General features: G+C 54.5%; 1 protein-coding gene and 1 long non-coding RNA gene across 2 annotated transcripts in view; one reads left to right on the top strand and one right to left on the bottom strand.

The window, feature by feature from the left end:
- MACROD1 (mono-ADP ribosylhydrolase 1) overlaps positions 1–11331 on the bottom strand; it is a 142897-nt gene extending 131566 nt beyond the window's left edge. The window contains 3 exon segments of the mRNA XM_047876823.1: positions 10669–10759; positions 10762–10842; positions 10844–11331. Coding sequence (XP_047732779.1) covers positions 10669–10759; positions 10762–10842; positions 10844–10972 — 301 coding nt within the window. The 5' untranslated portion in view covers positions 10973–11331.
- On the top strand, positions 9569–24277 carry LOC125176054 (uncharacterized). The gene is made up of 3 exons (XR_007156108.1): positions 9569–9859; positions 23384–23654; positions 23771–24277. It is a non-coding gene; the product is annotated as an uncharacterized LOC125176054 (long non-coding RNA).
- The last annotated feature ends 1816 nt before the right edge of the window (positions 24278–26093 follow it).

The following is a 26093-nucleotide window of genomic DNA, read 5'->3' as shown; positions in this document are numbered from 1 at the left end:
ACCAGATCTGGTGGCTGTTCGCGGCATCCCCCCAGAACGGGCAGAGAGTTCCCCACAGACAGATGCCCGGGTGGGCTTCTCCCAGTGTGAACCAAGTAAGCAGCTAGAATTGGCCCCATCTTACAGAGGAGGAAACGGGAATCTCGGAAAGGGTAGGCCATACATAGTCACACATAGCCCCTTCCCCCTGCTCTCTCTCTCTCTCTCTCTCTCTCTCTCTCTCTCTCTCTCTCTCTCTCTTTCAGCACGGAGCCCCCTTCTGAGGCTTCCCCACTAGCACAGCGGTCCAGGCTTCTGGCTCTCGGGCTCCCTCTGCCGGCCTGAGGCCGCCAGGCGCCCAGGCTCTCAGCCCAGCCTTGCCCCCCTAGACTGCATGCTCCCCAAATGGAGCGGCCCTCACTGACCACTTGTTGGTGGTGGGTAACAAACAGCCAAGGCCACACTCAAGGAACTCAAGAAGCATCAGAAAATGTGCAGAGGTGGGGGGGGGTGGCAATTAGGGGAGGCGGTGGGAGAGGAAGGGTTTGCCTCCTGGAGGCTTCTGCAAAGGGCAGGTGTTCAGGAGAGAGGTGGGGCCTCCAGCCGCGCCCTTCGCCTTGCAGAAGTCAGTGCATCCACAGCCTTCGCTCCTCAAGGACGTACCAGGAGCACGGGAAGGGCCCAGCTCACAGCCCAGCTCCGTATTATGGTTGGGATTATTATAAAAGGTTCACAGCACCCCAAATCTGCTTCAGCTGTGGCTTAAGCCAGAACGATACTTTCTGGCAGCCCACTCCCCAAACCTCTTCCACTAACACCGACGATGTGCATTCAGTACAAGGATAAAGGCAGACGTGGTCCTGGCCCTCGTACCTGCAGTCCAGCAGAGACATGGAGGCCAAGCTGGATGGAGGCCATCCAGCAAGCAATCCAAATCCCGAGGCCGTTTGGGGGGGAGGGGGCAACAGGAACCCCAGTCCGGGGGGGTTCAGCGAGACTCAGAAGAGGAAGGGAGATAGCCAGGACAGGGAAGGGTGTTTCATCACCATCTAAACCATATGTTCGAGGTCCTGGGTGAGTGAGATCCAGGGTATGGGGCAGAGGGCAAGCATGGGGGGTGGGGGGGATGACACTGGGAGGAGGTGGGGTCAACTGTGGAGCCACCAAGTCTGTTCAGGACTGACTTCACCCCAGGGGATTAAATTCGGATTCAAAATGCTTTTACCAGGGGCACCTGGGTGGCCCAGTCGGTTAAGCATCCGACTTCCGGCTTAGGTCACGATCCCACAGTTTGTGAGATCGGGCCCCACCTTGGGCTTTCCGCTGTCAGCTCAGAGCCCACTTGGAATCCTCTGTCCCCCGCGCTCTCTCTCTACCCCTCCCCCCCTCAAAAAATAAATAAACATTAAAGATATGCTTTCACCAAACTCGTGCAACTCAACACCGACGAAGCAAACAATCCGATTTTTAAAAAATGGGCAAAAGATTTGCGTAGACGGTTTTCAAAGGAGACATCCAGAGGGCCGGTAGACACACGAAAAGCTGCTCGAATCACTCGTCATCAGGGAAATGTAAATCAAAGCCACAGTGAGATGTCACCTCACACCAGCCACCGATGGCTAGAATCAAAAAGACAGGAAACAGGACATAACAAGGGGTGGCGAGGCTGCGGAGAAAAGGGAACCCTGGTGCACTGTCGGTGGGAATGTAAACTGGGGCTTCCACTGTGGAAAACAGTTCGGCGGTCCCTCGAGAAATTAAAAACAGAAATACCGAGGGCGGCCGGCTGGCTCGGTTGGTAGGGCATGCAACTCTTGGTCTCGGGGTGGTGAGTTTGAGCCCCGCGTCGGGGGTGGAGATAACGAACGAATGAATGATGAATGACTGAACGAACGAATGAATGAAAGACCATACGATTCAGTCATTTCACTTCATTTACCCAAAGAAAATGAAAGCCCTGATTCAAAAAGATACGTGCGCCCCTAACGTTCACTAAGGCACTATTTACAGTCGCCCAGACACGGAGGCAACCAAAGTTGGATGGCTGAACGGGTAAGAAAGATGTGGTTGATGTATACAGTGGAACAAAAGAGAACGAAATCTTGCCATCTGCGACAACATGCGTGGAGTTAGAAAATGTTATGCTGAGTGACATAAGTCAGACAGAACAGGACAAGCACGACATGATTTCACTTAATACGTAGAATCTAAAAACCAAAACAGAAACTGCCTCAGTTGGCACAGGGCCAAGGGGCACGGGGATGGGGGAAATGGGTGACGGGACCTAAGAAGAACGAATCTGCAGTTGCAAAATAAGTATGTCACGGGGAATGAAAAGTACAAAAAAAAAAAAAAAATGCTTGGGGCGCCTGGGTGGCTCAGTTGGTTAAGGGTCCGACTTCGGCTCAGGTCATGATCTCACCGTTCGCGGGTTCGAGCCCCGCGTCGGGCTCTGTGCTGACAGCTCGGAGCCTGGAGCCCGCTTCGGATTCTGTGTCTCCCTCTGTCTCCGCCCCTCTCTGGCTCACACTCTGTCTCTCTCTCTCTCTCTCTCTCAAAAATAAATATTTAAAAAATAATAAATAATAAAAAATTTTAAAAAATGCTTCCGCCAGATATAGATTACAAACTCTCCCCACCGCCAGCTAAGGGGCCAAGGATATCCGACCGTGGATGGCACCCAGTGTGGACGGTCCCCTCCGTTGCTAGTGTGTTTCTATGCTCCCAGCCCATCTCCCTGCCTGGAGGGAGGACCCAGAGGGAAGCGGGCTTCTCAAGGGGCTGCTTTCCCCGCTGGACATGTGACCCCGGGCACAATCTGAGTAACAGGTCAAGGGCTCCCACATAAATGCTCCTTTCTTTGTGTGTTGGGGGGAGGGTGTTGGTATTTGGAAAAGAGCTGAAGTGCTTCTCCAAGGCTTGGCTGTCCTCTTCTGGAAAGCAGGGGGTGGCGGGGGGGTGGGGGGGTTACAGAAATCTCTCCCTCCTGTTCTAAAGAAAAGCAAAACAGGCCTAGTTGGGTACTTAGCAAAGCACTCAGCTGCTGGCGGACAGAACCACTGAGCCAAGGACAGACTGTGGAGCAAAGGCCAGGCTCTGCCGCGGCCTGATAGTCTGAATGCAGAGCAGTTAGTTAATAAATATTTACTGAGCACCCACCATGCACCAAGCCCCGCGGGTGGGAGGCAGGGGGAGCTTTGGGGCCTGACCAAGCAGAGGGGAGGCGGGGACAGATTCCTGGAGGAGGTACCTCTGACTCCTCGGGTCTGCCCCAGAGGCTGCAAAATTGCTAGAGAAAATCCCATGGCGAAACAGAAGGCTCCTTCTAAATTCCTGATCGCCTCCCCTGGAGGCCCAGCTGCTCCCCCTCGCCCTTCTCCCCTTTCCCAAGGACCCTCCCCCCACATCCAGAAGATGCTGCCTCCTCCTGCCGGCTGGGAACTGGGCCACGGCCCCTGCCTGGCCCTCCCTCCCTCAGCCCAGGCTGCCTGCTCACCTCCCAGAGGCTCCTGCGGTTCCTCCTCCCCTGGACTGTCCCATCTGTGCCCTCAGACACCCCCTCGTGGCCTCTCGTGTCTCAAGGTCATGAACCCTCCCTCAACCGTGCACTCTGCACCCTGCAGCCGAGGCCTCCTTTCTGTCTCCCTCCTCCACTGTCTCCACTTCCTCCCTCTCCTGCTCCCCTGAGCCCTCACCAGTCTCACCAAGGCCAAGGTCAGAGACACCACACAGGTCACATGGCCCCATGCAGGGGCCCTCTTGTCCTCCCGTATGCACTCAGCATCCCCCCTTCCCCTCAGGATCCCTCCTTTCCTGGCTCCCACCCCACTCACCCCTACGGTCTCCTTGCTGCCTCCCCTCCTCCTTAATCTACACCCTCTCCCTGGTGTTCACATCCGTCCCGTGCATTCAAAACCCTCCTTCGGCTAATGGTCCCGGGGCTACACCTCCAGCCCCTCATCTCTCCGCCGAGAGTCCCATCCTCCTTCCCCCCAAAAGTGGTTTGTTCTTTCACTTTTCTCCCTTCTCAATGAACCCCCAACTCTGCTAGGACCCCAAAACCGGGGCTCCTTCCTTTCTCCCAGTCCCCTGGCTCCATCAAGCTGCAGGCTGTTAGATCTATCCCCACAATACCCCCTCAAAACCAAGCCTTCTGCTCACCCCCAGCAGGGGCCAGGGCGCTCTCATTGCTCCCTAGAACCACCTGGAAGCTGTCTACTGCCCGTGCACTCCCCACGTCCACCCGATTGCCTGTTCCTCACACAGCAGCCCAGGGACCTTGGGAACAGCATTCTCTCCACTTAAAGCTCAGTTCAAACTGCAAGTCCCCACCAAGGCCCACATGACAGCCACGCCTCTCCCCCAACCTCCTCCACGGCCTCCCTCCCCATAACACTCCACTCTCCTTCTTACACCTCTGCAGTCCACGCAGATCAATCTCCTTTCAGTTCCTCCCACAGTCAGACCGTTTCTTGCCTCAGGGCCTTTGCACCTGCTGTGCCCCCTGCCTGACCTTCCTTTACAGGCCCCTCCCAGCTGCCTCCCCCAGCCCCAGAGTAGCCCCTCCCCTACTGGCTATGCTTTATTCCTCTCCTGACCTTGGCCGCTTGGGGATCTGTGGTGTTTACTTTGGATTCCCACCATCTGGCACAGTGCATGGCATGTGTGAGCGCCGACGGGCATCTGTGGGATGAACCGATGAATGAATGAGCTGAGACCTGAATGTTGAGGGCGGGTTTGCTAAGACAACAGAGTCTTCCAGGTGGAGGAGACAACACAGGCAAACGCCCTGAGGCAGGAGACAGCATTCCGGTGGGGAAATGGAGAGAGATCTAGAACAGCTGGACCAGAGAGCAAAGGCAAGGCTGCGGCAGCCAGCCGTCTCGGCTCATCTCCCATCTGAAGAACAGAGACAGTGGAAGGAACACGCTGGCCCAAGCCGCTCCTTGGTCCTGCTGGGTTTGGGTTCACGACCTCCCGACATCACGTTCACGGGCAGGTCACTCGCCCTCTCTGAGCCTCAGTTTTCTCATCTCTGGGATAGGGACCGGGCAGCCTGGCCGGGAATGAGAAGGGGCTGTCAGGGCGTCTGGAAGCTGCAAAATGCAAGACATACAGCGGATACACGGCCCTTCCTGCGAGCGGAGACTCGAAGAGTACAAAGCGAAACAGGACGAAATTTGGGGGGGGGAGGGAGGGTTTTTCTTTTCCAACGTGGAGGCGAAGAGGAACTTTGTGAATTATTTGGGTGCCCACATTTGCCATCTTGCACGCTTGAGACCAAAGATATCCCTGCTCAGAGGCTTTGGCACGCCCAAGCGTGGGGTTCTCCCAGCCTGCCGAGACACTGGAGGGACTGGCCAGCCAGGACCGGGGCCAACCCTGCAGGACTCCCGTGTGCTGAGTCCCTCTGGCTGGGCAAGCCAGGACGGGACCCAGGCCAAGGCTCTCGCGACACTGTCCTCCCCGGTATCTGGGGCCTGGTCTGAGGGGCCCACAACCCGCGCAGCCCGCAGGGCCCCCTCTAGCAAAATCCAAAAGATGGCTCCACCTCCCAGCCTGTCTCTTCCAGTTCACGGTCCCCAGGCACACACCTAGCGTGGGAGGCACGACGTCCTCATCTCCAGAGCGAGGCTGTGGCCTGACTGACCCCTGAGGAACCACACACGGCGCTGGTCTCTGATTTACGGGGAAGGAGAAGCCAATGGTGACTCCCCCCCGGGCTCCGAGGGACCAAGGGTCATCCTCACTGCCTTGGCTTCCGCTGTCAGAGAAGCCCCACACATGTATAACATTTTCTTCCTCCTTTTGCCAGAAGGACAGATGCAGACTGAAGGCACAAGCAAGTTTTATTTTCCTTATAAAAGATGTATAACACACGTTTTAATTTTCTTTTTTGGAGAGGCGAGAGTATTTCACAGCTCAGTGAGACAGGTGTTGCAAAAAGATGTCTGCAGTAAATTTTGATGGGGAGGCCTGACCCCGGACGGAGCGCTCAGCGGCTCTCGGGCACGAAAGCCGGGCTGGAGGAAGCAGCCTGTGCCAGAGCCATAAAGTGCAGCGGGCGAACGGGAATTCAATGATGTGTTTTAAGAAGTGTCTTTATGGCACTTTGCTAGACGGTGTTCAGAAAGGTGAGGGCCGGCTGGCACAGAGGGAGATTCCTCTTCTGGAGAAGGTCGGGTGGATGGGGCTGATAACGGCGGGGCTCGGGGAACACAGCGGCAGGGGCATTAATCACCCGGGCCCAATGTCCCCCAAGAGCAGGGCCTCGTCAAAATCACGGGCAACCGCCAGACGGGGCATGAGGCACCTCGGAGCTTTATTGCTCTCCCTGGGCCCCCGCGCCTTCGCCCGTGCTGGGATATGCCAAGGCCGCTTCCCCAGAAGACAGGTGGGGGAAGACACCCCCCACCCCACCCCACCCCACCCCAGTTCCCAGACGTGCCTGTGGATTTCCCCAGTTCGGTCATCAAATCAGAGAAACCATCCACTCTGCGTGAAACCCCACGGGGGGTTGAAATTAGTCCTCGTCCCCTTCCCAGTGAAAAGCGGGGCCAGAACAGGCGAGCGCGAGCTTGCGGAGAGGAAACGAGGCTCAGGATACACAGGTCGGGGCTCCAACACTTGAGACCACGAGGGAGACAAGTTTATACGGGCCCAGTGTTGCTGTGGCCAAAACAGAGCAGACAGGGGAGACGGGCCTGAGGGGTGGCAAGAAAGGGGGCCGCTGGGGACCCTTGGGACACCGTGGGGGGCCACCATATTCAAAATGGTTTCTGAGGCGAGCCCAGCACGACCCACGGAATCAGGTGCTGTTGGCCCCGTTTCGCAGATGGGGAAACCGAGGCACGGGGAGCGTGGAGGCAGGGGTGCTGGGGCTTGCCCATGTCCGGTGACACCAATGCCCACCCTCTTTTTAGCAGTTCGCTCTGCCCCCACTGCGGGTCAGAAGGAGGACCTGTGGCCCTTCTCCCGAAGGCTGCACCCCACCCTGTGGGGACACAGCCCCTAGATGCCCCCAGTGCTCAACCTTAAGTAACCTCGTGCCCAACTCCCTTTACAGTACAACAATCTTCTGATAAAAAGGCACTATCTGGGGGGATGATGAGGCCCCCCCATCACTGAGGGAATTAAATTAGGGAAATTCGGCCATGTGTCCAGGGGACTCACGGGGCCAGGAGCTGAGACATCCCAGGGCCCAGGGCAGGCACTCGGCACTACAAAGAGACTGAAACGCTGAGCGAGTGACCGACCACCCAAGGAAGGGGCTCCTCGGTGGGCAGGCCCACCCCTTGCAGGGAAGCCCTGCCCAGCCTGCCCAGGACGGTGGGGGCAGCTTCCACAATCGTTCCCCCAGCTCCGCAGCTGAGAGCACAGGCCGCCGAGTGAACTCAGACTATGCTTTGGCTTCCACGTGGCTGTTCCACGGGGAGAGGAGGCCCCGCCCAGGCACACGCGAGTTTCCAGACCCCGTGTGATCATATCTCCCTCCGAGAGCGCCGCGTCAACCTTCTGACGCTCCATCAGGCTCCCGTGAGCTTGGTTACTGTGTGCCAGTCTTCGAGAGAGGATCGTCTCAGGCACAGACAGGCCTTTGGGGGCCTATGTCCGTATATCCCCGAGAGAAAGGAGAGCGTGTGCCCACCAAAGGCACGTACAGGAATGATCAGAGCAGCGTTATTGCCAACAGCCCCGAACTGGAAAACGAAACGCCCACCCACAGAATGGGCACCCGAAGTGGGGTAGGTCCACGCCATGGCATACTACACAGCAAAAAAGAAAAAAAAAGCAGGGGCGCCTGGGTGGCTCAGTCGGTTAAGCATCCGACTTCAGCTCAGGTCACGATCTCACGGTCCGTGAGTTCAAGCCCCGCGTCGGGCTCTGGGCTGATGGCTCAGAGCCCGGAGCCTGCTTCCGATTCTGTGTCTCCCTCTCTCTCTGCCCCTCCCCCATTCATGCTCTGTCTCTCTCTGTCTCAAAAATAAATAAACGTTAAAAAAAATTAAAAAAAAAAAGAAAAAAAGAAAAAAAAAAGCAGAATGAAGGAAAGGTGTGGGGGCCTCCCCAGGAGGACCAAGGCTTGGACCCCAATCAGAGGCAGGGTCCAGCTAAAGCGGCTCCCCGGGGGGGGGGGGGGTGGTTTTAAAAAGATGCTTCAGATTCTTTGAGCCTCCTCTCTTCCAAAGGTAGAGACGAATTTCCCTCCCCTTGAATCTGGGCCAGACTCCATGACTCCATGCTAAGCCCCAGAATAAAACAGACGGGTCGGCCAAACTAGGTCACAGAAAGGCACCGTGGCTTCTGGCTTGGTCGCCTCACGCTCCCTGTCTTGGGTTATATGCTCCGGGGGAAGCCAGCTGCCATGTCGTGAGGGCACCCAAACAGCCTCGTGGAGAGACCCCCTCCCTCCCCCCCCCCCCCCCGCCCCCGCCCGCAGTGAACTCAGACCTTCAGCCGACGGCCACTTTATGTGAATGAGCCACCTGGGATGGCCGTAACTAAGTCCCAGCGGGCCTCCTGGAAACCCTCACACAGAACCACCCCGCTAAGCGACCCCTAGGTTCCTGACCCTCAGACACTTGAGATAATAACCGTTGTTTGCCGTTTTAAGCGCCTGATTTTGGGGATAACCTGTGACTCAAAAATATTTCACTAAAACACACAGATCACCCCGACAAGCCTGCTGGGGGTCTTTGCACCCGGGGCCGTGGCTCCTGGGGCAAGGCTGCCCACCCCCCCCCCCCACACTGCCCCCTGACTGGATACTGGAGCTCAGGCAGCGCCATCTGCCATGGTTTCTTCCCAGCAGTGACCTCAGTCTGGCACCGCCCCATTGGCTTGACCACATTTTCAACTGTTTCCTTCCCCTAGGGAAGAAGCTTCGTGAGGGCAGGGACCTCGCCTATGTCACTCATGACTGAATCCCAGCAGCAGAACAGTGCTGGCCGCATAGAAGGCGCTCAGTAAAAATGGATGAATGAGGGGCGCCTGGCTGGCTCAGTCAGAAGAGCATGAGACTCTTGACCTCAGGGTCGTGAGTTCAAGCCCCACGTCGGGTATACAGAATACTTAAAAGTAACTAACTATACTTAAAAAAAAAAAAGGATGAATGAATGGAAATCCCAGCTCCAAGCAGAGACACCACAGTAGTCTGGGAATCCCTGCCCTGTCAGCTTCACAAGGTCTGGAAGTTTTCAAGGGGCACCGGGGAACGGGAGGGGGTGGGGAGCTGGATCCTAGAAATAATGGCAGATCCAGGAGCAGGTGGCTGGGCCCCTTGCCTCCCTCGCTTTCTTTCCCACCAAGCTGGCTTGCTGCTCTCTGACAGGGAAGGGGAAGCAGGCTCCCCCGTGGGGACAGTCCCTGTGCCAGGAGTCTCTGCCAGTTCCCCCAACCCCCCGCCCTAACCAGTGTTCTAGGGCCAGGGCTGAGGGCACGGACGGACACTGTGTGCATGGAGCAAAGTCAAGTGTTCTGCCCGAGCTTTAAGATCCCGGTGAAGGAACACTACTCACGACAGGGGGAAGTCATCTTGAACTCTACCTTAATTCTGAGAGGCGCCTGCCCTTTACCTCCACCCCCCACCCCAGGCCAGCCCCAGGCCTGCCTGGCCAGACCCGCCAGACCCGGTGGCCGCACCCACTCCACCACAGGGGCCCAGCCAATGAGCCACCTCCCCTGTGCTTTTGAAAGGGGATCCAGCCAGGAATGGTTACAGGAGCTCTCTGAGCAGGCTGTGAAGGGCAGGGGCAGCTGGGCGGCCTGACTATTTGGGGCTCTGCAGGCCGGGTTCCCTCCCTTCGCTGTTCTGTGCAGGGGCCCAGAGTCCAGCCCTGGGACTCATGCCCGACCAGGACTCACGACCCATCCCGGAGCGGTAGGAAATGGCTTGATTCCTGGGGGTGCGGGGGGGGGGGGGGGGGTCACTGTTCTCACAGACATAATGCCCCATCCCTCCCTGCCCTGCCTCTCCCCAACCCCTCAGCCCTCTGTCCCCCAGGAATGGGGCAGAAACTGTTCACAAGTGGCCAGAGGCCAGGGATGAGGGCAAAAGGGCACTACATCATGTGCCCAGAGAGACAGGCCTGCAGGGTAGGGGCGGGGTGGAGGTTGGACTGGCCTGCCCAGGGAGGCCACTCTGTGGGGGCCATCTGATCCTACCAGGTGGGACCCCAGACCCAGAGCTGTCCCCCTCGGCCCACTTCCTGCCACTCTGCCTAAAATGCCACCACTTGAGAGACCATGCTACACAAAGCATGGGGAATTCAGGAGCCCAACGTCAGCTGGGCTGCCACCAACTCCCAGTGACCTTGGGCTTAGCAGCTCAGTTTCCCTCCTGCACAACGGAGTCAGGCGGTAGGTCCTGGATGATCTCTGGGGGTGCCCTGGGACCCATGCGGGCGGGGTAAGGCCGTCCTCCTCACACTACCCCCGACAGGGGGCCCGGACCTCGTAAGGAATGAAGTGGTTTGCGGGGGGGGGGGGGGGGGGGGGGGGGGGGGGGGCAGGGCGCACGGGGGAGGGGGGGCGTGGCTGTGAGTGGAGGGGTCCATACTGGGGCATACGAGGCCTTAACTTCCCCGGGCCTCCCGGGCGGAAGAGGCTGCGGGCGGGGTGCTGTCCAGCCGGGGAAGGCCCACGTGGGGCCGCCCTCGCCCCTCGCGCCCCCCTCCTGCTGACACTTACATTTTGCCTCCTTCCAGTCGGTGGAGGTGCTCAGGTCCACCTTCGCCGCCATGGCCAGGGGGGCCCAGGTGCGCACCCCGGCTCTCCTCTCCGCCCCACCGCCGCCGCCCCCCAAGCCCCAACTCCCGCTGGGGTCCGCGCGCCGGGGCCGCAGGCGCCCAGGGACGCCGGGGGGACCGCACGCGCTGCTGCGGGTCCGCGTGGCACCCGCCGAGGGGCCGGGCCAGGGGCGCGGGACGCAGAGCAGCTGCCCCGCCGCGCGCAGCTGTGCCAGGCGGCCGGACACTTGGCTCCGCAGAGACATGAGCGGGCGGCGCGGGGCGGCTCCCCGCCCACTTGGACTCTATCTACGGTGCTGGGAGAGTCTCTCCCTGAGCCGCTCGGGACCCGGTGGTGTGTGCACGCCCGCGGCGACCGGCTCCGAGCCGGCGGGCCGCGCGGCCAGAAACCCCGAGCGCGCCGCTGGGCACCCTGGAACTTGTAGTCCCGGCCGCGCGACGGGCCCCCGCACTCGTATACACACGTGCGCGCCCCGCCCGGACCCCGCGGGCTCCAGGCGCCCGGGATCGCGCCGCGCGGGAGGCTCCTGCTTCTCAGGGGGTCGCGCGGTGGCCTGGCGCCCCCTCGGGGCTCGCCGCCAACTTCCCGGTCTGTGGGGCCGCCCGCCACCCCCAGCGCGGCCCGGGCCCGCCTCTGCCCTCGGCCCCCGCCCCGGACCCTGGGCGCGGCCGCACCCCATCCCGCCCCCCATTCCGCCGGAGCCGCGGTCCCGGCCCGCCCGCGAGAGGTGACAAGCAGCGCCAACGGGTAGGTCCGGTTCGGCGACTTTCCCCAGGCAGCTGGGCGGGGACGCGGCTGGAGCCAAATCGAGAGCAGCCTGGGAGGCAAGGGGTGGAAACAGTGGAATTGGAAGGCAGAAAATTAGATTTCCAGGAGGCGTTCTCGATGGAAGAATTGGAGGGACGTTTTCTTTGTATTTTTTTCTCTCATTTTTGACGAAGACGATGACGATAGATTTTTTAAAATATAAATATGCTTGTTTTTCTGTGCTATTAATATTATCTGATAAATATAACAGGTATTTTTTACAACCTGAGGAAGAGCCAGGGTCCCAGAGAAGGTTCCAGGACCAGCTCGCCACACTGGGGTCCACAGGCCTCTGGAGACTCGCTTCTTGAGCTGTAATTTTTTTTAAGTAGGCTCCCCGCCCAATGTGGGGTTTGAACTCAGGTCCCTGAGATTAAGTGTGGCATGCTTTATTGACTGAGCCAAAAGCAGGCGCCCCAGGGCTATAAATTAAGGAGAAGACAGGGCTCAGGGCTTAGGTCTGGCTGGTTGCAGACCTGCCCCTGTGCTCCAGGCCTCCCTGGTGCAGGATATGGCAAGAACCCTGGGACAGGACTGTGGGGAGGATCACACAGAGAGCTGCGTGGTTACAGCTGGCACCACCGGGAGGACCAGCACAGACCTGCCTGCAGGGAGGAGGCGGTGATCAGCCTGGGACGAGGGTGGAGAGGGCAGATCAGAAGCCAGGGGCCAGGAACGAAGGGCCAAGGGTCCCCAACTCTCCAGGACCACTAGTGAGGCCTGCACGCTCTCTGGAAGAGGCCAGCAGGATGTGGTAGTCAGGCCCCCAGAATGGAGGTCATGTCACCACTCATCACTTCTCCTGTAAGTCAGCAAAGCAAGAAGGGCCCTGCCAACTACCAACTACAACCCGGACAGCAACCATTTACCGGACGCTAGGTCCCAGCTGGCACTGAACTAAGAGCCCTGCTTCCATTTGCTGTACCTCCACGAACTTGTGATGTGCTCCCAAGGGCCAGGTGAGGCAGCCCTGCCCCAGGGCACGGATGAACACTGGCTGGCGGTCCACGTGGCCGATGAGGGTCGGAGCCCAGACTTGGACCTGGTTGGTTGGTTCTCATCTGTGGTCCGGAAAGGAATTACGCAGATGTCACCGATTCAAAAAATGAAGCGTGTGGCTGACTCCGTGTATTTTTTTTATTATTTTTTTTTAATGTTTATTTCTGAGAGAGAGACAGACAGACAGAGCATGAGCAGGGGAGGGGCAGAGAGAGAGGGAGACACAGAATCAGAAGCAGGCTCCAGGCTCTGAACTGTCAGCACAGACGCAGAACTCGAACGCACAGGCCACAAGATCATGACGCCAGCCAGTCAGACGCTTAACAGACTGAGCCACCCACGCCTGCCCCCGATGTATTTTTTTTCCACTGGTGTAACAAGTTTCAGCAACTGTAGTGGCTTAAACTATATACAATGTATTATCTTTTTTTTTTTTTTTATGTTTACTTATTTTTGAGAGAGAGAGTGTGAGCGGGAGAGGAGGAGCGGAGAGGGAAACACAGAATCCAAAGCAGGCTCCAGGCTCCGAGCTGTCAGCACAGAGCCCGACGCAGGGCGCGAACTCATGAACCTCGAGATCATGACCTGAAGTGAAGTGGGCGCTCAACCGACTGAACCACCCAGGCGCCCCACAAATGTATTGTCTTAACATTCTGTAGGACAGCAGTCTGACAGGGGTCTCACTGGGCTAAAAATCAAGGTGTTAGCAAGGCTCTGTTCCCTTCTGGAGGCTTTTTTTTTTTTTGTCTTTTCCAGCTTAGGATGAGGCACCCGCATGCCATGGCTCACAGCACCTTTCTTTCATCTTCAAAGCGCACGATGTTGCCTCTCCCCAACCATGCTTCCATAGTGGCCCTTGCCTGTGACTCTCTTCCACTTCCCCATTTTCAAGGACCTTGTGATTATTACCAGCCCCACCAGGATAATCCATGACAAGCTCCCTCCTTAACGTCTTCTGATTAGTAACATTAATTCCATCTGTAACCTTGATTCCTCTTTGCCATGTAAAAGGCTCCAGGGAGGAGGATGTGGACATCTTTGGGGAGCCATTAGTCTGCCTACTGTACCCTTCCTGGCGTGGTCTGGGGAAGAGGATACAGGGAGAGACAGGGGCCTCAGCCATAGAAAATCTTGGTGCCCAATCAGGAGGCTGCCTTTCTGCACAGAGCATGAAATCTACGTCCCCCACAGCTAGGCCTCTGAAGTGCCCGGCACACCCTGGGCATCTGTACCAGTCCACACCCTGGGCATCTGTACCAGTCCACACCCTGGGCATCTGTACCAGTCCTTCTGTGTCTTTTGCTGGGATTCAGCTCTGTTCTCACATGGCAGCCAGGATAGAGAAGGTTTCAGCTCACAGCCCCCCAAGTCTGGTCTAAGAGAGGCCTGGGCCCCACACCCCTGGGTGGATGTGGCCAGGGAAGCATGGTTCTGCCCCGGCAAGGCAGGACCTCTTTGTGGAGTTTGAGCTGGATCTTTTGAAAAAGGTAAAATGTTGCCAGCTATCAAAGATGTGTATGTGTCCGAGGTATTCCAGGCAGAGGGATGCACAGGAGGAAAGGCATGGAAGTCCACGGAATGCCGAAGCTTCCAGCAGGGCTATAGTGTCGGATTTCATCAGCTGAGGATCTCTAATGTTGGAGAGGGGCTCTCGTGCAGAGAAAAGCTAGCAACTGCTGCCTGTGTTTAAATTAATACTGTATTTATTAAACTTATAAATTAAAAAAAGAACTCGTCTTTCTTAAACAGCCAAGTGCAACTTGCAAATCTAGTTTTCTATTTATAAATCTACTAATTTTTGTATAAAAATAAGAACAATTACTTTCACTTATTCTTTGATGAATATTTAATTAACTCATAGGTTCAACAGATTAATTTCTAAAAATGCATACCCATTACAAACTTAGGTAATTAAATTCCCTAATAGATCTTAAACTACATTTTACAGAGATAAAACAGCTGATCTTCTCAAACTCAACAGAGGATACCTACCCATCTAACAGGGATATATATATAAGTATTTCAAACAAGGATGCTTTCTTTCTTTTTTGTTCTTTTTTCTTTAATGTTTATGTATCTATTTTGAGAGAGAGACAGACAGACAGACAGAGAATCCCAAGCAGGCTCTGTGTTGTCAGCAAAGAGCCGGTCTCAGGGCTCAATCTCAGGAACCCTGGGATCATGAGCTGAGCTGAAATCAAGTGTCAGACCCTTAACCAACTGAGCCACCCAGGCGCCCCTTTTCTTCTTTTTTCTTTACACCCTGAGAGGGGCTGTGGGATGAGGGCACCCTGTCCCTCCCCGCACCTTACTCTCCCCTCCCCAGCCAAACATATTTTTTTCTAATCAGTTACACAGTTCCTATATACTAATAGATTACGCTTGTAAATATCATAAATCAATTATCTTAAATGTTCAAATGCTGTTTATAAACTTAGATCCTTTTGTACGGTGTCAGTTATCCATTGCTGCATAATAAACTACTGAAAACTTACTGGCTTAAAATGATCGCCAGGGCGGGGTGCCCGGGTAGCTCAGTGGGTTGAGCGTCCGACTTCAGCTCAGGTCATGATCTCACAGTCCCGTGAGTTCAAACCCCGTGTGAAGCTCTGTGCCGACAGCTCAGAGCCTGGAGCCTGCTTCGGATTCTGTGTCTCCCTCTGTCTCTGCCCCTCCCCCACTTGTGCTCCCTCTCAAAAAGAAATAAGCATTGAAAAAATAAATAACTGTAAGCCGGTTTGACAACAAATTATATTCATAAAAAAATAAAACGAATAAAGACACTTAAAAAAATATGGAAATCCCCCCACCAAATAGAGAAATTAATTAATAATAATAATAATAATAATAATAACAACCAGGGCATAGAGTCAGCAGTTTGGTCTGGGATAAGCTGGAAGGTTCATCTGCTGGACTTGCCTGGGTCACTCTTGTGGCTGCAGGCCTGTGACAACCTAACTGGGGCGGGGGTCCCAGGATGGCCTCACTCCCATGCTGGCAGTTGGTGCTGGCTATCAGCCAGGCCCCTTGGTTCTGCCCCACAGGCCTCTTATCCTCCAAAAGGCTAGACAGGGGCAGCTTCACGGCATGCTGGTCTCAAGGACATGCTCCAAGAGGGTGACCACTGACGCTGCAATGCCTCTTAAGGCCTGAACGGGAAATCACACTACATCACTTCCACCACGTTCTCTTATTTGATGTGGGTCACAAGGCCAGCCGAGATTTGAAGACATGAAAAAAGAGACACAATCTCTCTCTTTTTTTCATATTTACTTATTTGAGAGAGAGAGAGAGCACGTGAGCACAAATGGGGGAGGGGCAGAGAGAGAGGGAGACCCAGAATCCAAAGCAGGCTCCAGGCTCTGAGCTGTCAGCACAGCACCCGATGCAGGGCTCGAACACACAGGCCACAAGATCATGACCTGAGCCAAAGTCGGATGCTTAACCGACCGAGCCACCCAGGAGCCCCGAGGTGTGACAGCTTAATTGGGAGGAACAGCTGAATCTCCTTGCAAAGGCAGGCGAACGGGGATGGGAGGAATTATTACAGCCATTTGATCTAATTAAAACCACAAATCAGGGGCACCTGGCTGGCTCAGTCGGCAGAGCATTCGACGCTCCATCTTGGGGTCATGAGTTCGAGCCCCACCTTGGGTGCAGAGAGTACTTTAAAAAAAAAAAAACACCTCACAAATCAAATGGGACCGATTGACTTAAGTGTCTCAAAACCTTAAATAAACACTCTGATATTGGCACGATGTAACCAAACTTATTCCTAAACTTATCCCTTTGTATTCCTGAATACCAAGATTCTGGGTTTGCTTCGCCGGCTTCCAGCAAGCATCTCAGGGTTTGCTGAGCCACCAGAAGAACAGATTCCCCATGACAGCAGGGCTGAAGGCACAGGGGAATCCGGGACCGCAATATAGTGAGGGTTTCCTGCTACTAGTCTGAAATTTAAGAGCAGAGCAGGACCCAGGTCTGAAGGGACCCCCAAGCCCATTCCTCTCTCCAGGAGCTTACCTGTACAGCCCAGTGCGTCCCTCTTTCCTGACAGTCCCTCAGGTTTCAACTCGACCCCACTTTTACCAGGTCGCCTTCCTTCTTTTAACCGCTTCAACGCAGGTGGGGGAGCCCCTGTGCCTCCCAGGTCCCCCTAATATCTTCACTGTGTGATCCCAGTTTTGTGTCTCCCTCCATCCAGGTTGTAATGCTGTCTTCGTATTTTACTTTATCACCTGCCTATGTTCCATTTTACTGCCTGTGTCATTGGCCAGTATTGCACAGTCATTATAATGGGAGGCGTCAAAGGGAAGACTGGATTACGAGGTTCCAAGTGTCCAGCTTGGGTAACTATAAATCACGGGCCTGGATGGCAGAGGGCGCCCCTCCCCGATTCCTCTGGGGGCAGGTCTGTCGTCTGGAGAGGGTTGCAGGCCTTAGCTGTCCCCCACCCCCTCAGACTTCAGAGAAGGCCTGGGAAGAATGTGGATGCCGAGGGGACCCTTAGCTTGAAGCATACAAAAACCTTGACTAGTAATGTGGGGCTCAAACCCACAACCTGGAGAGTCGCAGGCTCCACCATGGACTGAGTCAGCCAGGCGCCCCAACTGTAACAAATTTAAACACCACAATGGAAAGCAAAGGCCGCATGGGGCGCCTGGGTGGCTCAGTCGGTTAAGTGGCTGAGGCTGACTTCGGCTCAGGGGTTCACAAGTTTGAGCCCAGCATCAGGCTTTGTGCTGACAGCTCAGAGTCTGGAGCCTGCTTCAGATTCTGTGTCTCTCGGTCTCTCTCAAAAATAAATTAAAAAATGTTAAAACATTTTTATTTAAAATTTTTTAATATTTATTTTTGAGAGAGAGAGAGACAGAGAGAGAGAGAGAGAGACAGAGCGTGAGCGGGGGAGGGGCAGAGAGCGAGGGAGACCCAGAATCAGAAGCGGGTTCCAGGCTCGGAGCTGTCAGCACAGAGCCCGACGCGGGGCTCGAACTCACAGACCGTGAGATCATGACCTGAGCCAAAGCCGGACGCTCAACCGTCTGAGCCACCCAGGCGCTCCAAAACGTTTTTAGAAACAAAAATCAGGCTGTTAGGGTGAGCCGTAACCCAATCTGAGTAGTGTCCTTGTAAGAAGGGGGAAGTTGGACACATGGAGACACACGGAGGAAAGACCATGTGAGGTCACAGTGAGAAGGCAGCCATCTGCAAGCCAAGGAGAGAGGCCTCAGAGGAAACCAGATCTGCCAACACCTCAGACTTCCAGAACTGTGAGAAAATAAATTTCTGTTGTTGAAGCCACCAAAAGCTGTGGTATTTATTTACGACAGCCCTAGCCAACTAAATACAGCCCCCTCTCCCCATCCCAATCCACAGAGGTATGTATCAATTTTGGTAGTCAGCTAGGTAACCTTCTAGTCTCTTTCCGTGCATTTATAATCGTATATGAAGATATACACACACAAATTTCTTTCTTTTCTACTTCTTTTCTTTCTTTCTTTCTTCTTTTTTTTTTTTTTTTTTACAAAAATAATGTTTGGCCATACACACTGTTCCACAACTAACTTTCTTCATTCCACAGTACATCATGGGCATGTTTCCATATCAGTAGCTCCGCAAGCATTCTCTTTTAAAATGTTTATTTATGTTTTGGGGCGCCTGGGTGGCACAGTCGGTTGAGCGTCCGACTTCAGCCAGGTCACGATCTTGGCGTCTGTGAGTTCGAGCCCCGCGTCGGGCTCTGGGCTGATGGCTCAGAGCCTGGAGCCTGTTTCCAATTCTGTGTCTCCCTCTCTCTCTGCCCCTCCCCCGTTCATGCTCTGTCTCTCTCTGTCCCAAAAATAAATTTAAAAAACGTTGAAAAAAAATTTAAAAAAAAAAATGTTTATTTATGTTTTGAGAGAGAGAGAGAGACACAGAGCACAAGTGGCGTAGGTGCAGAGGGAGAGGGGGACACAGAATCCGAAGCAGGCTCCAGGCTCTGAGCTGTCAGCACAGAGCCCGACGCGGGGCTCAAACTCACAGACTGCGAGATCATGACCTGAGCTGAAGTCACATGCTTAACGGACTGAGCCATCTAGGCGCCCCGAGCATTCCTTTTATTTATTTATTTTATTATTATTATTATTATTTTTTAACGTTTATTTATTTTCGGGACAGAGAGAGACAGAGCATGAATGGGGGAGGGGCATAGAGAGAGGGAGACACAGAATCGGAAACAGGCTCCAGGCTCCGAGCCATCAGCCCAGAGCCCGATGCGGGGCTCGAACTCACGGACCGCGAGATCGTGACCTGGCTGAAGTCGGACGCTTAACCGACTGCGCCACCCAGGCGCCCCGCGAGCATTCCTTTTAATGCTCACAAATATTCCATTCTCTGGGGCAGCATCCTGTTTTCTTTCTTTTTCTTTCTTCTTTTGCTTTCTCTCTCTCTCTTTCTTTCTTCCTTTCTTTCTCTTCCTTCTTTCCTTCCTTTCCTTTCCTTTCCTTCTCCCTCTCCCTCTCCCTCTCCCTCCCCCGTTCCTTCTCCCTCTCTTTCTCCTTAGCTCAAACAACAGAGGTTTCTTTTCTCACAGTCGTGGAGGCTGAGAATCCTCGAGTAGGGTGCCAGCATGGCTCAGGTTCTGGTGAGGACACTCCACATGGCTTACAGATGGCGGCCTTCTTGCTTGGCCTGCTGGCTTGTCCTTACACGGCAGAGAGACAGAAAAGAAGCCCTCCCGGGCTTCGCGTTATGAAGGCGCGAATCCCATCACGAGGGCCACGTTCCAAAGTCTCTGCCTCCAGGATCATGACAGTGAGGGGTGAGGGTTTCCGCACAGGAATTTGGGGCACACAATTCCGTCCCGCGCAAGAGGCAGCATCCCAGCATCCTCCACGGAGGCACATCGTTATCATCCCTTTGGCTGTCACAAACGGGGTTGTGATATACACCCTTGTGCCACCAGGCTGGGCTTACCGGTGGGATAAATTCCTAAGGGTGGAATTGCTTTTTTATTTGGAACTGATGTTGCTAAGTGTTACCTTCCCACCGGCCGGATATGAGCGGGCCCGTTTCCCCACACTCGCCATCTCCACCACTTGGTAGCTCTCGAGAAACCGGTGGCGGAAAGGAGACGGTGAGCTTGTGACATCTGGTTCTGCGGGGAACCAACCATTTGGTCCAGAGGATGAGCAGAATCGGGAGCGAAGAAGTCCGGGGGGAAAAAAAAAACCATCAGAGAGCCCCTCTCGGAAAGGCCAAGGGACCCACAGTGGGAGCCAAGGGGTGACAGGTTTCGTTCGCTCATTTGCCACATGCTTACAAGTGTGCACAACGTCCCAGGCCCCAACTTCGCCCAGCAGTGAACAGATCACCGGCCCCGCCCTCCTGGAAGCCACGTCTAGTGCAGGAGACACAAAGTAACCAAGTCAGCTAGTACAAGTCATGTCAGGCAGCGCTTGGAGCTGCCAAGAGAGAAAGAGAGAGAGAGAGAGTTCAAAGAGCGGAAAAGGGCCAGAGAAGCCGAAGCCTGTGGAGGTGAGGGGAAAGGGGGAGGACCGAGTGCCACGTGGGGTGTGGATTCCACACACTGGGACACCTCTGGAGGGTGTATTGGTCAAGGTTGAGGACCAGCTGACTTTTTTAAATTAAAAACATTTTTTTTAATGTTTATTTTTGAGAGACAAGAGAGACAGAGCATGAGCTGGGGAGGAGGAGAGAGGGAGAGGGAGACACAGAATCCGAAGCAGGCTCCAGGCTCTGGGCTGTCAGCACACAACCTGATGCGGGGCTCGAACTCACTGACCGTGAGATCATGACCTGAGCCGAAGTCGGACGCCCAACCGACTGAGCCACCCAGCGTCCCCAGGACCAGCTGCTTTTTAAGGGTGCCTCTCGGCAGCCTGGGAGACAATGGCACTGGGACAAGGAGTTGGGACAGAGCTGGAGAGGAGTGCACGGAACAGGCACAGCTCTGTATCAGCAGGATTTCTAGCATCAGCAGAAAAGAAGGAAGCAGAGAAACAGCCCTTGGGGGGCGGGGGGGACCCTTCTGGTTATGTATTGTTGTGTGACAAACTACCTTAAGCTACTCTGGTTTGACGGCGGGAAACAACAGCCATTTGATTGAATCTCGTGATCTGTGGGTTAGGGCTCAGCTAGGGGATCCTTCTGTTCCAAGTGGCCTCGCTGGGGACACTGTGTGGTACTCAGCAGGAGGTGCCGCTGGGCTGGAGGGTCCAATGTGGCTTCCCATTCATACCTGGGCTGGGACGGCTGAACAGCTGGGGCCTTCCGTGTGGCTAGCTTGGGGTCCCTTAGCCAGTCAACCATGGCAGCCTTGGGGCAGTCAGACTTCTGACATGGGCAGCACAGGGGCTCCGAGAGGGAGTGTCCCAAAAGACAGGAGGAGGAAGCTGGCAGTTTTATAAGGCTTGGAACCTGGCGCAGTGACACTTCCGGTGTATTCTATGGGTCAAAGTGATTGCAGAGGCCACCGAATTCAAGGGACATGGACTCCCTTTCAACGGAGGCAGGTATCCGTGAATTTGCACTATCCTTATGTCCCAGAATGCTCCTTCACAGCCTTCTTAGTGTTGCCTGTCATATTATGTGCCCTGATCAATTTATTATTAATTAATTTTTTGAGAGACAGAGAGCAAACAGAGGAGGGGCAGAGAGGGAGAGAGAGAGAGAGACAGAGACAGACAGAGAGACAGAGAATCCAAAGCAGGCTCTGCACGATCACCACGGAGCCCGACGTGGGGCCTGAACTCATGAATTGTGAGATCATGACCTGAGTTGAAATCAAGAGTCAGATGCTTATCCCCCTGAGCCACCCAGGCGCCCCACGCCCTGATCAATTTAAATCTGCTTTGCCGTGTAGCAGGCTTCACTCCCAAGTTTCAACCAAGCTCAGTCGTGCAAGAAATATGTCTTGTGTTTCCTTGGGTAAGACTTTCTCAGCCTCAGTTCACTCGGGACCACGTAGTTGCAGGGAGCTGGCCTGTGCACGGTAGGATGTTCGGCAGCATCCCTGGCCTCCACGTTGTGACGATCACAAATGTCTCCAGGGATACCTGGGTGGCTCAGTGGGTTAAGCGTCTGACTCTTTGGTTCAGGTCACGATCACGGGGTTCGTGAGTTCGAGCCCCGTGTTGGGCTCTGCGCTGACAGCACGGAACCTGCTTAGGATTCTCTCTCTCTCCCTCTCTCTCTGCCCCTCCCCTGCTTGCACGCGCTTTCTCTCAAAATAAATACATAAACTTAAAAAAAAAATTTTTTTTTTTTTTTTTTTTAATGTCTCCAGACATTGCCAAATGTCCTCTGGGGGCAAAATCGGCCAGGTTGAGAACCTGAACCTTGGGACCAACCCATTCTGACTCCAGCTCCCTACCCAGTCCCCTCCCTACCCAGCTTGTGAGGAAACGTTACCCCAGTTACGACAAGGATTCTTGTCGGGGGATCTCGGGTTGCAGGGGGAGAGTGTGTGGCGCCCTAACCCTTAGGAAGAGCTCCAGTCCACCACCATGGCTGTTGTCAGTGTCCTCACTGGGCTCACCTCCGCGGTTCCCTGAATCCAAAGAAGCTCTCCTCCCACCCCCCAACCCAACCCTGTACCTCGCACAGGATACGGCCTGTGAGCACAGGCTCTCTCGCATGACGTCTTGCAAAGTTGTCCCCTCCGACTCCGGTCACCCGCTGGCTCAAAGTTCCCCAATCAAAGCTAGAAGACGGCTGGAGAGTCTGTGGGTCTATGCCCAGCTGACGGAGTTTGCTGACAGACCGGACGTGGTTGTGGAAGACGGGGGTGAAGGACACCTCCAGAGTTTTCAGCGTGAACCAGTCCGAGAATAAGGAGGACATTGATGGGAAGGAAGTCAAGGGAGGGACGATTTGGGGGGAGAACATTGGGAGCTCCGGTTTGAACACATCGGGAAGTCCATTAGCTACCAAGTGGAGACATTAAGGAGACAGCGGGGTGGACAAGCCTAGAACTTGGGAGCAAGATCTGGGCTGAAGATAGAAGTGTGGGAGTCATCTGAGACGGTATTTATAGCTACGAGACTGACTGAGATTACCCTGGGAGGGAACGTCAGCGGTGAGGTCCCAGGCTCGGCTCTGGGGCCCTCATACGAATAATTATCAGATAATAATTACCATCATTTTATTCTTTGAAGCATCTGGCACGCTGCCTGGCTCCGTAGACAAGTTCACTGAATGGAACAGAATGCTGTGGCACTTGACTTCCCCCCCACACTCTCCCTGCTCCTCAGGATTTAGATTCTACCTCAGCAGGAGAGCAGGGAGTTAGAATCGCTCGGTTAAGTGCGCGTGAAAATATTCTTTAGGCATTTTTCAGAATCCGGAATGGAACTCTGCTCTCGCTTGCTTGCAGAAGGAAAATCAGGCTGTCTTAAATCCCCACTCCAACGTTTATTTATTTTTTGGGACAGAGAGAGACAGCGCCTGAACGGGGGAGGGGCAGAGAGAGAGGGAGACACAGAATCGGAAACAGGCTCCAGGCTCCGAGCCATCAGCCCAGAGCCCGACGCGGGGCTCGAACTCCCGTACCGCGAGATCATGACCTGGCTGAAGTCGGACGCTCAACCGACTGCGCCACCCAGGCGCCCCTTAAATCCCCACTCCAAAGTGGAAGTTCTTACCAAAACAGAATTCCACGTTCCACAGACCCCGAGAGTTCTGAGCTGCAATGATTCCCTAACCCACATGCTCTGGAGTTTGCTGAGCTCCGGCTCGTTTTCTGTCTTCTGATAGCGGGAGAATTTTTAATGGGGGGGGGGGGGGTGCCGTTCTGCAGAGAATTTGGTCACACACGTTTACTCCTTCAGTCTCTCATTCGCTCCAGGATCTACGACCTCAGAATCGACTCCAAAGACAGGCTTCGGCATCTTGCTCCCCACCCTTGAGAGCAGAAAGCACCAAAATAGCAGCGTGAATCACTCGGAAACTGTCATGTAATGCACGGGCCAGGACACCTTCTGCGGCACAGCTTCTGCTTGTGTTCCAGGAATCTGGGGAAGGGGACACTGGCGGACTGCATCACCGCCTCCCCGGCCCACTCGAGAGAGCTCTGAATCTACAAAGAGATTTGAAGAAGCCCAAGTCGGTAAAAAATTGTAAGAGCTGACATTTCTTAACATTCAGGAGTGACTCTACCGTGACCTTGGATAAACTTAAGCTTTAGGGTCTTCTATTCACAGCCCTTCTAACTTGTATTTTTGTCTTCTCAAAGGCGGCTTTCAAAATTTTGTTTTGGGTCTGACAATACTTGAGTGTGGATTATTTTGTCCTGTCCTCAGAATAACCTTGGGAAGTCCTTGGAACTTCATCATCTCCATTTACAGGCAAGGACACTAGAGCATAGAAAAAGCCTTCTTTGGGTTCCTTGAAAATTTCAAACTTGTTTTAACCTCAGGGCCTTTGCACCTTCTGTTGTCCTGTCTGGAACTCTGTTCCTGGCTGGCTTCTCATCACTCCAGGTCCAAGGGGCCTTCACTACTAACCACCTGCCTCTAGGAGCTCCTTCCTTCCCTGCTTCCCTGGTTACTCTCTATCCCTTATCTTTTGATATTTTTATAGGACTCATCACTCTTTAGTTATCTTCATTTCTATATTTGTTCTTAACAAACGCATATAGTGCTTGCTCTTTAGGCAGGCAACGTTCTAAGTGCTTTACAAATATCAAACAATTTGGGCGCCTGGGTAGCTCAGTGGGTTGGGCATCGGGCTCTTGATTTCGGCTGAGGTCACCATTCCCTGGTTCGTGGGTTCAAGCCCTGCATCAGGCTCCACCGCTCCCACCGTCAGATTCTCTCTCTGCGCCTACCCCACTTGCATGCGCAGGTTCTCTCTCAAAATAAACATTTAAACAAAAAAAATCAAACAACTCGATCTTCACAACTCTGACGTTAACTTTTTCGGGGCCTCCAGGCGTGCATTCGACTCTTGGTTTTGGCTAAGGTCGTGATCCCAGAATCATGGGACCAAGCCCCGTGTCGGGCTCCGCACTGAGCGTGGAGCCTGCTTAAGATTCTCTCTCTCTCAAAAACAAAACCCTTTTTCATCCATATTTTAACATAGAAGCAACGGAAACACAGGGAGGCTAAGCAGGGTGCTTGAAGTCACGCAGATGAGTTGACTAGCATCTCTCTCTCTCTGGCTAGAAGACACCACCCACCCCAACGGAAGCCGCGTCTGTGAGCCCCTGCCTCCGGAGTAGCGTGCCGCACGTAACAGGACCATGGAGACGTCAGTGGTGATGAGACCGGGTTATGCAGAGGGAGGAACGGGAAAGAAGCTTGGAGAACAGCTGTGGGGGGAGGCAGCAGTGGGATCAGCAAGAGTGCGGTGGTCTGCAGACATTGCCAAGGACCAATGAAAGATCTCGTGGACGGGGGTATTTAGCAGATGAGTTAAAAGAGGCCCAAAGCCTCGGAATCACATGCCTCCTTCATGCCCCGTGTCCGAGGCACGAACAGATCCTGTTGGCTCCTCCAGAAGTTGGATTCCCAACTTTTCCCACCCCTCCTCCGCTCCCACTGTGGCCCACGGCACCGTCGCCGCTCCCCTGGAATACCACAATGGTCTCCTAAGAGGTCACCTACACTGCAGCCAGAGTCCTGATCCGTCAGATCACATCACTTTTCTGTTCAAAATGTGGTGGCATGAACACAATGGCCTCTCACCCTGGCAGGACCCGGCCCTTGCTTCCTCTTGACCCAGCTCTCCCACTTCCTCCCTGCTCCCACCATTCTGGCCACCTCAGTGCAGCTTCCACCCCAGGACCTTTGCATGTGTTGTTGCCTCGGACTGCAAGGTTCTTCTTCAGATTTTCCATCAGACTCACTCCCTTAATTCCTCAGGCCTTTTCTCAAATATGACCTTCTCACTGAGGTTTGTGTCCTGGCCAGGTTATTAAGAATGTAACACCATCACCCTCACCTAACACTCCTTAACCCGTTCCCTGCTTCATTTTTCTCCACTACACTTAAGCAGATATGCCCTAGAAACTTTTTAGGTGCGTCTCCCTCACCAGAATGAGTGCCACAGGGGGTGCCTGGGTGGCTCAGTCGGTTAAGCGTCTGACCGGCTCCGGGCACGATCTCACAGCTTGGGGGTTTGAGCCCCGCGTCGGGCTCTGTGCTGACAGCTCAGACAGAGCTTGGAGGCTTCTTTGGCTTCTGTCTCTCTCTCCACCCCTCTCCTGCTCTCTCTCAAAAAGAAATGAAGACATTAAAAACAATTCTGGAAGGGGTGCCCCAAGAACAGCGATTTTCGTCAGCTTTCTTTACTGCATTTTCTCCAGCGGACCATCGCACCTGACACATTCCATGATATTCGATGGGTCGATGAACACCTACTACGTACCAGACTCTGCGCAAAAACGGACACACGTATGGTCCACAGTGAAAGCAAGTGAGAGTGGGCAGAAATTAGTCTACTTGTTGGAGGCGGACTGTTAAGGAACCCTGACAGCCCATCTCGGCCCGGCAGGGCGCGGAAATCAACCCGGCAGAGTTGGTGGAAGGGGGAACCCAGCAGAGGGAACAGTTTGC

Source organism: Prionailurus viverrinus, chromosome D1, assembly GCF_022837055.1.
Source record: "Prionailurus viverrinus isolate Anna chromosome D1, UM_Priviv_1.0, whole genome shotgun sequence".
NCBI classification, from domain to species: domain Eukaryota; kingdom Metazoa; phylum Chordata; class Mammalia; order Carnivora; family Felidae; genus Prionailurus; species Prionailurus viverrinus.
This window is presented reverse-complemented; position numbering and strand designations above follow the sequence as displayed.